Source organism: Polyodon spathula, chromosome 17 (genome assembly GCF_017654505.1).
Source record: "Polyodon spathula isolate WHYD16114869_AA chromosome 17, ASM1765450v1, whole genome shotgun sequence".
NCBI lineage: Eukaryota > Metazoa > Chordata > Actinopteri > Acipenseriformes > Polyodontidae > Polyodon > Polyodon spathula.
Genome location: NC_054550.1, coordinates 29,917,060 through 29,933,861, shown reverse-complemented (window position 1 = coordinate 29,933,861; position 16,802 = coordinate 29,917,060). Strand labels below are relative to the sequence as shown.

The window sequence follows — 16,802 nt, the reverse complement described above, 5'->3', positions numbered from 1 at the left end:
ACATTGCTTGAAATCTGTATACTCTCCTTTTTCTTGGAAAACAGTGATTTACATTGCTTAATCATTCAGCCAGTATCAAAACTGAAGATCAATCACTGCAAAATAAAAGAAAATGTGCATAAAACATTGCAGGTCTAGTATACACACATTTTATTTGAGCATTTTCATTTGTGAGCAAGTTAACACTGTTGAAATAAACTTGAACCATTTGCTTAAACATCGTGAATGATATGTAATGCCTACAATCTTTGTAAATGAAATTATTAATCAAAGCACATTAATTCTGTAAAATATCCTATATATTTACTTACAACGTAACAATACATAAGAACAATAATGTGTACACAGTGGAACAACAAGATTTAAATATTAAATTTTACAACATTTGAGATGTTGAGGGACATTTATCTTTCTTAGTGTGTATCGGTCATGAACTCCATCTCTAGCCTGTGATGATAACTCAAGAAGATTAGCCTGATAATCTTATCCAAAAGGGAATCAATTAGCTTAAATCTGCTCTCTAGCAGACTGCTAAACTGGAGTAAATAATCATAGCCTGCTCTCCTTTAGCCTAAAATATATGTGTGGTTGTTTAATAATGCAGCCACATACTGAATGACTCTGTTAAATATGGAATAGATTACAAATGTCACACTTTTTTGTGCTGGTGTTAACCAAAGTAAAACTAGCATTACAGTTTGTTAAATATTTTATATTTTGTACTAACGGAGGTATTATTTAAATGAGTTCAAATATTTAATAGATGTAAAGGGAGAAAAACAAGTAAAGGCCAGCACATGTCATGGCTGATTATCATGTTGAATATACTGTAATCAATTTTTCTTGCCTGAAACAACAATGACTACAGATCAACACACATTGAATAAGAGGAAAGGAAAAACAGTCGACCACCCCATTTGAAGGAGCAATTTAAAGCCAAAGACTATCTTTCCAAAAAAATCTTGATCTCTATTTTTCATTATGGTAAATTTATGTAGGATATTGCAAGAATGAATCATATTTGGACACTCCTATTCTTTTAAATCAATCATAATATTGTGATTATTCTTTTGGTTAATAGCTTTACTAGCTAGCTGTTGATCGGACAGCTGACTGTATAATAGGCAGAACTGCAGTTTTTTTATAGGAGACAAGTTTTGTGTGAACTTAATTATTATTGAGGTTCCCGGCATCAGACGCAGCACACAACCATTCCCTACAGCCCTTCATAAAAAGTGTTTGGGGCAAATCAGTACAACCAGATAGTTAATAGCTCAGCTCCCATTCAAGTGGAAAAGCTACTCAGATAGGGTCTATGACAGATCCCTACTGCATGTGAAATGTTCCAAATGCAAGCATTAAGTAGTTTGCGCGTATATTTCTTTGACTCCAGTATCAGCCCCAAAAGAGTTTGAAAGACAAGACTCAGAATATAATGCTTAATGTGGAAGAACAGTGTAGATAATTTGAATCTGAAGAAACTTACAGTGCCTGATGTTGAAACAGACATGCATCTGTTTAGTTGGAAAGCTGGAAGATAACATTAACCGGTGAAAATAGAAGGAAATGTTCCAGGAGCCAGAGAAACCTTTGAAAACGTTTATGTTGCATTAAATCTGTTGAAACCATTTTACTCTCATTCTTGTGCTTTTAGCACTGACATCTAAACTATTTTGAGATCTGCTGAACCAAAGAAAAGACTGGTCTCGCTTCATATTGAATGCAGGGGTAATTATCACAGAGAATGCATTAGTGCTACACATGCTGAGGTGTGAAAAGAAAAGGTCACGATGTAATTTTGTTTATTTTTTCAGGTATCATCTACATTTCTCTACTTGCAAAGATCTGGGAAACTTAAATCTCTGTAATCTCGAACTTTTAATTTAATTGACATCTACACATGATTATACTAGTATTGTAAACCAAATCTCTGAGCACCACAATGTCTTATCATATTGACATTTGTGGTACCTTTTTGTACCCACTCAGGCAACCATATTGACTCATCTTGTTAATAGGGATGCAATAAATGCAGTGATAGAAGCAGATTAACGTGACTCGCTTTAGTTAAGGTTTTACATACTGATATTTATGAATGTTTACCTTATTATTTTAAATGTATGTTTATCGCCCTGTGATTAAGCATTATTATACAACAACCAGACACTGTTCGTCCATCATTTTCTATGTATGTAAGCACATCTTAGATGGCACTAATTAATTAATGACACCTGTTCTAAAAGCACTGCTTTCTCACGAAACTTCAGAGATGCTCGAGCCCTGCACTCAAATAAGTAACTTTTTCAGTGGAGTAGAAGAAGAAAAAATGATCTATCTGTTCAAATACACCTGCGTCTCTCTGTTTGTAATATGATTCAGGTTTGTTTGTGTATTCAGCTAAATGCAGAAAACATTTCAGAATATAAATGACTTTTCCCAGAAGAATGAAAGTGGGTTCAAAATAAACAGACAAGCACCCTCTTAAGCTAGCTCAGCATGATTTATTTTATTGGCATCTGTATGGTTTTTAATCTGCATTTCCCTTCCCTCCCTGACATGGAAACAGAGTCATATAGAATAATATAAAGAGGGCTGGTGAAAACCTCGTGATATATAATATTGTACACGTCATTTAGTTCAAGTGCCTTCCTTTCTGGCAGGCAAAAAAAAAAATAATAATAATAATAATAATAATATAATAATAATAATAATAATAATAATAATAATAATAATAATAATAATAATCTAAACTTCACTCTTCTGTTGCAAAAAAAAAAAAAGTATTATTTGTATTAATTTTAAAAACATTTAAAGACCGTGCTTTTTTTTTTTTCTCCAGATACTGAATTGAGTTGAAAATATCGCCCCCTTTGGGTAATATATGTCCGTTTAAAGGACATGCTAGAATTCAAGAAAAATATTAAATAAGTTACAGTATTTACATAAAGTGTATTATTTGAGCTTGCTTAACTGAAAATTATTTCTGTCTTTTATTTATTTATTAACTAATGTCTTTAAAAAAAAAATTAAAAAAACACTTTGTTTTTGTAAATTCTTGGTGGCATTCGTGCCCGCAGCTGTTTAATATTGTTGGAAACACCTAGAATACAGAAATGTCGTTTTTGCTTGAGTTTCTTTTTTTATATTTTGTATATCTTTATTTATAATAAAACCAACGAGGTAATAATTCACATCAATAAGCTTTGATTTTGAGCATGTCATTAATAGTTCAAGCACGAAACCTTGCTTCACCATGTTTATCTCCGATGTCACCTGTTCTTTTTTGTGTTCCTGACATGTTACTAGTAGATTTTAAATGTATTATTCGGAGCGCATTTGTTTCTTAATCTATGTCAATGTTTCAAAACTATTTTGAGTTCGCGTTTTCAAAAACCTCACAGTTCACCCTGTTGTGGTTTAGTTTGTCCCTGACTTCTTTGCCGTAGAGTGACGTACTTCCTGAGAGACCGTCCTCTTCGTTGAACGATGGTGAGTGAGCAAATTCTGAGATCTAGGAAGATTTTCTTTTTTAGTTTAGAAATAAAATGACAATTGAACACTTGGTGTGGCAGCGTTTACTCTGTTTATTGCACGGCGTTCAAATAGACTAGCCAGAATATCAAAGTAATTGCTCTTTTCTAACCAAATGGCTGTGTCTCAGATTTGTCTAATCATTCCAGCCCTTACCGGTGTTATTTTTTACTGTACTTCATTTTAACAATTTACACGGATATGTTTTGGTAGCTTGGAGGATGCTATTTTGAAGTAAGATATCGTATTATTTTATTTGTAACTCACGATATCTTGTATATATAAATAAGAGACACATTAACAAAAACAAAGAGAGGGCCGGGGTAAATGAAAAATGTAAATAAACGTTGTCACCAATGCCAACATTTCTGTTCACATTTCTGTATACTGATTAACACAATGTCTATTGATTTTTGACTGACTGTTTTTGTTTGTTTGTTTTAAATAATGTAACTGTAGTTGTATATTCTTTTAAACGGTATATCACTCCATCAGGATCAAAATACGGACGCTTCATTATATTTAGTATTCTACCCAAATAGGATATTTTACGCTGCAAAATGAAAACTATATATACTCGCGAGTGCAAATAATCACTGGAATCATTCGTATGGTCTGGTAAAACATTGCAAATGACTGTCAACAAAACCACGCGTTTGTTAAGGTACAAGTATACCGCTTTAACGTATGATCGAATTTTAAGTCCTGACGGAGGTGGTGTTTTTCTTAATGTACATCACTATACTACCTTTCAAATCATTGTCTGTGCATTGTGACTTAAATTTTACATTCGATTCTAACACTAATATGTGTAGAAGACTAAAATCTATACCGGGAAACCAAAGTTCAAGATTTAAATTCAGCATTGGCTTTAATTGAAAATGAAATTCTCCCTTTTCATTGTGAAAATGTATTTTTCAGGGTCAAAGCCAGAGTGGAGGGCATGGACCTGGTGGTGGCAAGAAGGATGATAAGGTGAAAAAAGTTTATCTTTTGACATTTAAGTTGATATCTGAAATTCTGTCCACTTTTTATAATATCAGTAGTAAGTTTCAGTTTTAAAATAAGAATTAATTAAGCATCATATGATTAATAAAATGTATAATGTATTCTGTTTGCTTTGGCAATACTGAAAAGCCAGACAAATATAACCCAAGAACAATTTAAACTACTTGAGCTTCCCTATATACTGTATTGTACACCTCACGTTAGTAAAGGAAATTATGAAATAATCTGTAGAAACCATTTTGACTAACACAAATATTTTAATCTAAAGGACAAGAAGAAGAAATATGAACCACCAATTCCAACCAGAGTTGGCAAAAGGAAGAAGAAATCAAAAGGACCAGATGCAGCTAGCAAGTTACCATTGGGTATTGAATATATATGTATATAATTTTTTTTTTTAAATTTTAATCAAAGTACTGTAAAATTTGTGGAAAAATAGTTACCGTAATTCATATACAGTAGCCGACTTCAATGTGAATACCTTTAAGAAACGCATATCATAAGAGTCTCTCAAGATTTGTTTTCTAGCATGTCTGGACACGCCTGCAAAAGGTGAAAGATAAAGAAAATGTGAACTTTATTTTTTACTGATGATTGATTGTCCTTTGTTTGTCATAGTGACCCCTCACACTCAGTGCAGACTGAAGCTTCTTAAATTGGAGCGAATTAAAGATTACTTGCTAATGGAAGAAGAATTTATCCGAAATCAAGAACAGATGAAACCCCTAGAAGAGAAGCAAGAGGTATTTCAGTTTAAACAAGTGTATTGGAGTGGTGTTACAGTGGATAACTTCTATACCTGTACCAGTATATCTGTCTATCATAATTTGAGACAGTGTCTTTGCAGTTTGTACACAGTTTTTTCTATTATTCTTAGTCAAGTTCCATTACATGTGTTGTCCAGTAAAACATTCATATTTTATTTGTTTGAACAGGAAGAGAGATCAAAGGTAGATGATCTGCGAGGAACCCCAATGTCTGTGGGTACTCTGGAGGAGATCATAGATGACAACCATGCCATAGTCTCTACATCTGTGGGTTCAGAGCACTATGTCAGTATTCTGTCATTCGTAGACAAGGATCTGCTGGAGCCTGGTTGCTCTGTCCTCCTTAACCACAAGGTAATAAGATTAATGCAATATTTGATAACTCATTATTTTAAATTGGCGTACTTAATTGGTATTTCATTGTATTGACATAAGCTTGTCATAGTGATTTTTTTTTTTTTTAATACTGCTGATGAAGCTGAATAGCAGAATATAGCCTTTGTCATTTGAAAATGGTAGATATTTCTGATCCCACTTGACGCATATGTTTGTTTGCTAGGTTCATGCTGTCATAGGAGTTTTGATGGACGACACAGATCCTTTGGTCACTGTCATGAAGGTTGAGAAGGCCCCTCAGGAGACATATGCAGACATTGGAGGGCTGGATAACCAGATTCAAGAAATCAAAGTAAGAACAATGTATATTTTACATGTAGCTTACTCTTTTTTTGGGTGGAGGGGAGGGGGGTGATGACAAAGATACAGTGGAAGCATACATCTGTCCTTATGTCTCACTTTTATACATGTACAGATAAGAGTTGGTTAGGACATTCTTTTGCACACACTGGAGGTTCCTGGTGACCTGTCTGTGATATTTATTACTTTTAATTTGTTAATTTGCATTTGCAGCCTTGGTACACGTTTGAATAGATGTTTGATTACTGTGTTTTCTCTCACAGGAATCTGTTGAACTTCCACTTACCCATCCAGAATATTATGAAGAGATGGGTATCAAGCCTCCTAAAGGAGTTATTCTATATGGGGCTCCTGGTACAGGTAAGAAATTAAAATAGTTATCAGTTATTCTATTTTTTATTTATTTTTTCTTCAATTTGGTAGCACTTGGGGTTGAGAGGCTAATTACAGACTTTTTTATTTTTTCAAAAGGCAAAACTCTCTTGGCCAAAGCTGTTGCGAATCAGACATCAGCTACTTTTCTTCGAGTGGTTGGGTCCGAGTTAATTCAGAAGTACCTGGGTGATGGTCCAAAACTTGTGCGCGAGCTGTTCAGAGTGGCAGAGGAGCACGCTCCTTCTATTGTATTTATTGATGAAATCGATGCCATTGGTACAAAGAGGTAAGCATTGGTTATGACTTGTTTTTCAGCTCACACTTTGTATTGGATAATTAAACAATATTGTATGATTTAGTGTACAGACATTACAAAATAATAAGATAGCAGGTACAATAGGATTCTTTACCGTTTACTTTCCAATAATGTCTAAAAAACACGGAAACACTTAAGAAAAGTGTAATAACATCCTGTGATTTTTGTGTGCTATATTTGACATTAAATGATTTCAGTTATGAAACAGTCGATCCTACATCTTCTCTTTGGTTGTTCTTTAGTATTGATCATAATTAGGGCTTCTGATTTTCGGTTTTAACCGATAATCCCCCCCCCCACCCCCCCCCCCCCCCCCCCCCCCCCCCCCCCCCCCCCCCCCACCCCCCACAAAAAAAAAAAAAAATTTCCAGTGCATTTGGGCGTTGTCCATCCTTCCTGACTTGTATTTCACATTGGTTCGTTCTGAATACTTTAACGAAAGTAACCAAAATAAGAGTTTCATATAGTATGAAAAAAGCGAAACCCCAGAAAAAAATGATTTATATAGAACTCAAATAGCTAAAAAATCAAAAATCAAAAGCCCTAATCATAATATAAACCACTGAATAATTGACAGTCCCTAAATAAACCAGCAGTTTTTTTCTGAAACATGAGGTTGACATAATTATTAATGTTGCTTTTTGTTTTCAGATACGACTCAAATTCTGGGGGTGAGCGAGAGATTCAGCGTACAATGTTGGAGCTACTCAACCAGCTGGATGGTTTTGATTCTCGTGGAGATGTCAAGGTCATCATGGCAACAAACAGGATAGAAACTCTAGACCCAGCCCTTATCAGGCCAGGTACATAACAGGAAAACATAGATGCAGTAATGCAGTTCCAATTTATGTAAACATGTGTAATATTGCTGCATCTTTATTAAAACTATGTATGTATTTTAAAGATAACCCCAGATGTTTTAAGAATACAAGCTCGTACATTTCTGATGTTAAATTTGAATTACTGAACCTTTCTGTTTCATACAGTGAATATTATACTTGTGCCTGGGTGTGGATGTTACAATCTCCTGTATTTAACACTGTCATTGTAGGAAGAATTGACCGTAAAATTGAGTTCCCATTGCCTGACGAAAAGACCAAGAAGCGAATCTTTCAGATCCACACAAGCAGAATGACACTGGCTGACGATGTAAACTTGGATGATTTAATTTTGGCAAAAGATGATCTTTCTGGGGCAGACATAAAGGTAGTAAAATTAAAAATCTCCAGAGTTGTTTTTGTCATAGATTGAACTAGAGCAAGTGGCCTTTGTTAATCACAATATAAAATATAATAGCTACTACATCTGCCCTGCAAGGTAAATAACATGCAAGCTCATCTACATAGAATAAAGACGGGCATAGATTTAAGCGAAGCTGACAACGTGTGCTGTTGCTTTTACATTAAGCAAAATGTTAAATCTGTGTATTAGCACAGTACTGAGTGATATTATGTATGCTTTAAGTTTTATAGATTTCCTTTTAGTTTGATTTAAAGTAATTACTCATTCATATAATCAGTGCTGGGACAAATATCCGAATATTTGCACAAATATTTTTTAACATGTATTAGGATACAAAAGTCAGATGTTCGCATTTGCTGGGAATGACAAAAATACCTTGTACTTATTTACTGCCTTGCCAGAAGATGAAAATGAAGATTTGCGAGATTTAATATATTAAAAAAACAGGGTCAACACAGCAGCTCTTGAGCCTCTATTTAAAAGTTTTAAACAGCAGAAAGTAAACAAACCAGATTATGCAGGCGCATGCATAGTGATCTCTATGGAAAGCCACCTGGGTCAAAAAATTGTTGTGCTGCTTTAGAGCGAGTCCGAATCTCATGGCACAAAAAAAAGGCAAGCACGTCATTCTGAAATGCCTTGCTTAAACAGTGCCCAACTTGCTGGAAATGTTGTGTAGTGATTTATTTATAGATTGTATATATAATATATTTTTTGTTCTGACTTTCTGTTATGGGGAATGTAATAAATGAGAACGAAAACAGTGAGGTTTTTTTTTTTTTTTTTGCAGTGTCATTTCCACGTTTGTTTTATTTGAAGTGTTTAAAGTTACATTTCAGTTTTTGTTTGCTTGTTCAGCAACAAAAAGGCACAAGTAAACCTCAAGTTATTACTTTGTGAAAACGTGTTGATGGCCACTGTTTACTGTGAAGAAACACCACCTTTGTCGTTACAGTTCGCTTACTTTTTTTATTCAATTTTTATCAAATTTTACGTCAGAGTGGAAATACATGATACAAAATACGACAGGTTTTACAAAAGACACGTTATTCTACCGAAAATGGCTTTTTCACGAAAACTTTTTTAATTACTTAGGCTTACCTTATAAGTTCATCTCACTTAACTGGTTTGTGTTTTGCTTTTTATCTGCTTGTTGGAATAGGGTCGTATATATATATATATAATATAGATATATATATATATATGATATATATAGATATATATTATTGCTTATGTTATGACTTTGTTTTGTTTTTTGTTTCAGGCCATTTGCACAGAAGGTGGATTGATGGCATTACGAGAACGTAGAATGAAAGTGACAAATGAAGACTTTAAAAAGTCCAAAGAAAATGTTCTTTACAAGAAACAGGAGGGCACACCAGAGGGACTCTATCTTTAATTAAAGGAAGAAGCCTTTACATTTCTCTTCATAGTATTGACAGTATACTCGTTGCATAAGGATGTAAACCGCTGTATATTAAAGAAAGCACTGTTTGTATGACCAAGGAGATTTTGATAAAACTCAATGTATGCATGAATTGTGATGTTCTTTCTGGGGCAGGGTTTTAAGATATTGTAAAGCATCTTATTTGACAATAAAATATTTCATTTCAGAAATAACATTTGTCAGGTTTTATGTTAAATATTTACTTATCCACAGTGTTTCACTACAAAAAAAAATATTTTCCCAAATTCTTCATGATTTGTATGGATTGGAGAACTTTTGCAAGAACTAGTTTAGTTTGTAGTAGAAATAGTCATTTACATTGGAACGTCTTTGATTCTAACAAGCATTTTATTTTGTGAATGTAACATATAAATCATTGCTTTAACCCAGATTTTATTTTATAATTACCAGACATCTAAACAGATACAGTATTAGCATTTCTATGCATTCTGAAATCACATTTATTGGAATAAACAAAATGTAGCAATCGTCACATTAGCTTTAGGAAATTGAATTTATAAATTTGTGCTGCTAATACTACTTGTTATAGCATTAATAGCGCATCTGGTAATATATGTCCAAACACAATCTTATTGAAACCACTGTATCTGCAATGTTAGCGTTGGTTGGAGCACCTAGTATAATGCATTTTGTGCCCAATAAAAATGATGCAACAGAAGCCCTGCTTTGAAGTGTAACAACATTTAAAGTGGATCCATATATTGTGAATGTGATCTGTCAAAGTACTAAGTGTCAGGTATGCATGATCTCGTGTCTTTGTATTCGGAAGCGAAGTTTATTTGGAATCCACCCCCTTGTAAAGTCCCTGTTTGTGGTGCCCCCTGCTGACATGTGAATAACCCTGGATCATCAAAACCTGGAGTACTGCAGAGTAGCCTATCTGATTGGTGTGTTTGAAAATTCTAAATATCTACTTTTAAAAAGAAAAACTCTTACAAGAACTTAAGTTTTTTTTATTATTATTATTATTATATTATTATTATTATTAACGTGTTAGACAAAACCCTATTCACACAAAACCAGCACAGTTGATATTTATACCTATACAGATATATTTAAACATTCTGATCGTGAATAATATGAAGACATTTCATAAACTGTAACAACCAGTTTTGGACACCTGGGCATCATCAGATATTGTTAAACATTCTTAAAATCCTCAAGTACCAATAATTCTACATTTAATAACAGCATAGCATTGTGAAGAACTCAGTTTGCAGTCTCAGCTCTGTACTATCTGGATATCAGCCTATGAAACAGATTAAAGTGACTCTTCAGTAGTAGTAGCCCATTGTCTCCCTTTGAGCAAGGTGATAATCGTCAAGCCCCTGGCCCTGAAAGAAAAAACTGGCAAATTAGTTTCTGACAATTATTATGTCTATGTTATGGTCTTGTCAAAAGTTGCTGAACGATAATGGCTTAACCTGTCTTGACTTATTAGGTACCATTTGAGAAGAACATAGTGATGACATGCAATACAGCTCACAAACCAGATTTCATATATGTCCGCATTTCCCACCTCAATGACTTCAAACTGCATCCTCTGTTTCTCTTGTTCTGCTCTCCTCCTCACCACAACCTACAAAGAAAATATCAATATAAATACATTTAAAATTACAGAGGGTAATTAAACACACTTGGAATGAACTGCTAAAACTTGATGAGTACTACAGCAGAACTATACAGTATTGAGCTTCAGTTGATTCCCTATTGCTTTTAAAGTATGTGTTAGGGGCGACCCCTGCTGATAACACTGAATATGTATCAAAAATGAACTCCATCCTGTAACCTGATGAAAGGGGTGTTTATTTGAACTAACTTTTTCATTGATGTCATCATCTTATTTTACAAGGTTGATAAAGTAGAAACTGTACATACTACCACACAATGCAATGTCCCATGTACTTTGGACCTCTACCTACTCTTTAACATCTGGAGACTAACCATACAAAGAAATAGGAAAATCATATTCTATTCTAGGCTAGGCATTTGGCATGATTCTATTTCTCAAACCAAATGTCACTACCATTAATACAGGACACAGCCCAGTGCTCCTGTCTCACTGCGACGAGTATAAACTGTTAATTACTCACAAAGACTGCAATTCCTGTCAGAATAGCCAAGGCGATGACTATGATGATGGCAGCAAACCCTGGGGAGATGGTCTTCATGTTGATGCGTGGGGGCTCATTGTCAAAGAACAGGACTTTGATTGAATCACGCTCAACTTCCAAGCTCCTGCCATCAACTTCAAGGGAGAATTTGCTCTTCTTCAGCTGTAAGCAAAAGACGGTTGCAAAACGTTTTAGTCCGATGGTCTCAACTTTGCCACCACACAATTCAGCGCCATTGATACTGGGCACCATTGGTGGTAGACTCTGAAAGTGAGGCGAAGCACATGCATGGAGACTGAACTGCACGCTGATGAAGGCATTAGTAGGTTTGTCCATCCAGTGGTGAAAATCAGAAGTAACATAAGAGCTGGTTGACACCACTAGATAAATACTTTCACATAAAGGAGTACAGAGCAGGCACTATTCTTAAATCAGTACTTTAAGGTTTATTTTTATGTTTATAAACATTAACTTAGGTTAAACCATGCTTGAAGAATGAACTAACCCCCTCCAAAACATTTGAAAAGGGCCAAACAAAAACAGACATTTCTTAAAACAGTCCCGTAAAGGTTTGTTAATAGGGCGCTTTGTTTCAAATATTTGGAGCTTTAGCTTACTCCAGCTTGATATCAGTGATAAAGTACAGTACAGTAACTGTGTCCTCTGGTTTAGCTAGTGGAGGTCCATGCACCATCAAGTTGCGCTATAACATCAAGTACGTTTCTTAGGTAAAATAAAAATATGTTAATGATAATTCAGTGATCCAGTATTATTACTTGATTCCTCCATTAGTGATACCTACATCTCTCTCAATGTAGTAGGCCACTGTAGCTACATCTACAGGATCCTTGGTGCCATTCTCACTCAGTCTGATTGACACCTCATGGGACAGCTCTTGAATCTGCAGCCATCAGGAACAACAGAATTATAAATCAATGAGTCATACAACTCTGATCAAAACACAAGCTTCATAGAAATCGGCTCTTGCCAAGAAAAACAATTAACAATAATTGCCAATGATTCTCAGGAGGCTCGTACAAGTTTTCAAAAGAAGGCTGACAGTAAAAATGTATTATAAAATCAAACCAGCAGACCCTACCCATTGTGGTATAAAACCATTGGCTCACACACAAAGGCCAGTGTAAGGTTCCAGTGTTCACACAAGGGGATTATCAATGGCATCTATTCCCAATCCTGTAATGATTCAGAATGCCCTGGAATGCATCCGAATTGCTTCATTGTTACTATCTGGGGATATGGTGTAACTATCTCTAACATCTTGATTACCATAACAAAATGTTAAAGTGTAATATTGAGCCAAATTGTAATAATAATAATTAAAAAAAAATGTTACTTATCTTTGTTAGGTTTGTAATTTATTCAAAAATGTATACCTACACTTATTTCTAGAATTTGGGTTGCCTTTAACGTGTATTCTTTGACCAGTTTAATGGCCAGTTTCCTGAAACAAAAACCAATAAAACAACAATTAGTATTTACTTGCAATCTAAAATAATAAACAAATTTAAATGTATGGAGGTTGCACTGTTGATTAGTTGTTAACTAGTGTTACGTACTGTGCATGTCAGGGTAAGACAGCTAAAGGTATGGTTGTGTGTTTGTGCCACTTAAAACACTTGTATTTCAACTGCCAATTTAAATCCATCAGACAATGAAAATGACATTTTCTTTTTTTTCTTCTTCTTACCTTTCTTTGAGGTCATAAATAACTTAAAAAAAACAAAAAACTTTTCCCTACCTTCGTACCTCCTCTTCTGTTCCCATGTAAAACGTAAACTCAACTTTGAAGGTAAAAAAAATCTCGATGAGGCTGTGGATTTAGAAAATTGCATTTAGAAATGTTTTGCTCTCACAATAGACCATCTTTATTTGGTTTGTCTTATAAAGATAAAATGTTGGGCAAACTACCATTGAATAGTGGTTTCTACTGCAACACCTTGTGGGTTAGCACAGCATTAGAATGCCTAACAATAATACTAATCCAGACCATTCAATCCTAAGGAGAATCACAGCTTTAAATAGTTTATACTATTCAAATAGTGTCTGTTTTTTAATATGCAACAACAATAAACTTACATGTCTGGGAAAGAATACCCAATACTAAAATTAAGATGGGCAAACAACCTTGGACACTAGTCCAGTGCCATCTTTACCAGGGCAATAGCACCACTATCTAAAATGGTCATGTGACAATACATTTAATATATGTCCTTACTTACTGAACACGTACTAGTCGATCGCATTTCGGGTCGTCTCCAGTCTTGTCAGTGACCCTGACCCCAGCGCTGTCCACACACCAGCACAGGTTGGAGTCGTCGTCACACTGCTTGGCTCTGAAGGTGCCATTCCTCTCACACTCTGGGTCGTACACACTGTCCATATCCAGGCGACCTCCGTGGGGACTGCCCCCGTGCTTACTCTTGTGAAGCATCTCCAGGTGCATCAGTCTGCATTTTGGAGTCACTGGAGGAATATATATACCAACAGCCAGATGGCTGGAGATTAGTACCGCTGTAAGGCCGGAAAGTGGTAGATTGTCAGAATGTGGTACGCATACCCGTTTAACGCCAAAAAATGGTATGCCCATTGGAGCATGGTACTGCACAAGTCACTGCGAACAAGACAGACTGCAGTTCACCCACAAAATTATGTTTATACTTTTAGATGACCCAATTTATTACTCATCCGTTAAGTCACATACATTTGCTAAGTTGTAAAAAAATTGAATTAAAAAGAACCTTAAAGGCAAACTAAGTACATCGCACCCCGTTCAGATTGGTTGTTTCTTCGTTTTCTGAGGTAAAATCACATGCTGAATCCCATGTACCACTTTTTTACATGTACCACAAAATAACACCACACTGAGAGGTTTATGCTAGAATGCTAAAGTAAAACTGTACTGTTGAGTATACTACAATACGTGTTTACAAATAAATATACTGTAATATTGCAATATTCTGCACTGTAGTAAATATATACAATTGAACAGAAAAGTATTATTTAATTTCAATAGTTATTCTTTTAATTGAAAATGCAATTTAATATCTTTATTGAAACAATATTTTTTCAACAGACTTGGACTGGCTGGCTGTAACAGTATTTTAATTATATTGTTGATATCTAATGAGATACATTTCTATAGTAAAATAATGTATTTTTGTTTGTTTGTTTTTTCATGATCCACCGAGCACACTTGGGTATTTAAAAGCACAGCAAATTGTCTGTTTTATCAGCTGGTTGAGTATTGCAAGGCAACTGTTAATGTCCTAGAGAAAGGGTTTGTCAATAAACCTGCTGTCAGTTCAAGCTGGCCTGCTTCACCAGTTCTGAAAACCCACAGAGAAGAAACAGAAGAAAACAGGCAAGAGGAGCGAGCATTGAACATACACTGGTTGCAGTTGACAGTGTGATTATCGTGGCCATGGAAAACAGCCTCACAGGTCCCACACCTGTTCAGGTGACAGGTGACATATTCATTATATTTACAAAAGGCATCCTCGCACACTTCATCAAATTCGCAGTTCTCCCGGGCCGGGAAGGCATCAGGGCATTCATCATCTGCAATATAAAAACACAAGACATTTCCCTGTGGTCTGGGTAGCTTAGAATAGTGGCGTTTAAGCAAAATAGCAAGACAGGGTGGTGAAGTAGTGGGATAGAGCCACACCTCGGGTGCATTTGCTCTCATATTCTGCTACATTTTAAAGAGCCTTTCCCATTATGCACTTGTACAGTAGCATATACTATAAAAGTTGTAGTCCTGTGTGGGGTTTTGATCACTTGTTACAAATTATAGAAATTTGTTGTACAAAATGTCCAATTTGCCCAGTGTTGGTTAATGTAAATGCTAATGGTGATTGTGACCAGAGACTTGTTTTCTAATATCAAATAGCTACTTGTTTTTTGCCTTTTCTAAGAAGCCTTTCAACCTTATTGGCATGTTTTGCATCAACAGACAGTAAATTGATCTTTGTTGGTTTACACACCCACAGCAAGCCATTAATGAGTATGCTCAATGATACTGGTCTAAAACTGGACAGCATCCCTGATAACTGTCCCCAAATACTAATCACTTTCCTTTCCTGTCCTTTTTGAACAATAATATTTAAAAAGCAGAAGAGAAAAACAGTTCTCAAGTTGCGCTATATTTTATTGCTCAATTAAATCAGCTTTAGTTAAATAAATGAAGATCACACTAATTCATTTGTAAACAGAGCAAGCTTGTAACCATTAATTGTTTAATTACAGTGGATGCAGCTGACTACATTCTTGCGAGAGGGGGCCCTTTATCCACTGTATTCAGCTTCAAGACAGTTTCAGGTTTGTTATTGAAAAGAACTGACTGGGAAGCATGAACCAATTGATTTTCCTCAAACAGTCCATGTGGAAACAGAAGTTTTTAATACAATTCAAAGAGAGGACGATAGTGGTGTGTGTTTCAAACACTGCATCTGTAAACTAGCCCACATAACAGTAAAAAAAAAATGAGCGCAAAATAAACTGAATGCCTTCTCACAAGCACTGGCACAACCAAAGAATTCCACCTTAGACAGCACTTGAATTTGTCTTTAAGCAATTAACTTTAAAATCTCTTCTTCACAGTTTTAGAATATCTGGAATACTATTTTAAAAAAGGAACTTATCGAATACTATGACAAACTAGAAGCATTTCAATAGAGCATTCATGAACTGTTATACTAATTTCAGTTTTCCCACATCAACTAAAAATATATTCCAGTGCATTTTACCCAATTATTTAATGGCAGTGGTAAATACAATAACTATCAGAAAAAAAACACAAGTGCATTGCAATATCAAATTACAGTATCAGTAAAAAAGAAAAACATTGAAAAAATGTAGCAGAATGTAACAGCACTGGGCCTATATTTCTAATCTTGGAAACATTCTAGAGCTGTCCTTTCACATACACTTTTTATGAAATTCAGTGATATTTATAACATTGCAGAACTCCTGACAGACTCACCTGGCACTGCAGACACAGCAACTGTACTTTGAAAGATCAACACAGAAATAATACAGAAGGTTTTCAGCTTCATCTCTGCAGGGTTTCTTTTAATAAATCCAGCACTACTAAATTAGAAAAGAGAGTCCCCAATTTTCAGAAAGACTCACCTTTACACTCGGCAGTAGGTTATCTTAAACCAGTCAGCTCTGGTCAATTAACACTTTAGTTTGTCATTATATCTTAAAATGTTGAATTATTCAACAGGGAGCTTGACGCTAAAATGCCTCAAGCCTTGGGG

General features: G+C 35.1%; 2 protein-coding genes across 2 annotated transcripts; one reads left to right on the top strand and one right to left on the bottom strand.

Moving 5' to 3' along the window:
• The first annotated feature begins 3,433 nt into the window (after nucleotides 1-3,433).
• On the top strand, nucleotides 3,434-9,552 carry LOC121330334 (26S proteasome regulatory subunit 4). Its single transcript, XM_041276785.1, has 11 exons — nucleotides 3,434-3,489; nucleotides 4,453-4,506; nucleotides 4,808-4,904; nucleotides 5,158-5,282; nucleotides 5,475-5,660; nucleotides 5,866-5,994; nucleotides 6,266-6,362; nucleotides 6,474-6,663; nucleotides 7,345-7,496; nucleotides 7,745-7,899; nucleotides 9,200-9,552. Exons 1-11 carry the CDS (start codon nucleotides 3,487-3,489, stop codon nucleotides 9,332-9,334), a joined length of 1,323 nt encoding a protein of 440 aa, XP_041132719.1. The 5' UTR covers nucleotides 3,434-3,486; the 3' UTR covers nucleotides 9,335-9,552.
• Nucleotides 9,553-10,677: 1,125 nt separating this feature from the next.
• LOC121329681 (epithelial cell adhesion molecule-like) lies at nucleotides 10,678-16,595 on the bottom strand. The gene is made up of 9 exons (XM_041275388.1): nucleotides 16,523-16,595; nucleotides 14,926-15,096; nucleotides 13,758-14,001; nucleotides 13,277-13,348; nucleotides 12,916-12,979; nucleotides 12,320-12,418; nucleotides 11,497-11,679; nucleotides 10,923-10,982; nucleotides 10,678-10,737 (listed from the first exon to the last, which is right to left on the bottom strand). Exons 1-9 carry the CDS (start codon nucleotides 16,593-16,595, stop codon nucleotides 10,678-10,680), a joined length of 1,026 nt encoding a protein of 341 aa, XP_041131322.1.
• Nucleotides 16,596-16,802: the final 207 nt, after the last annotated feature.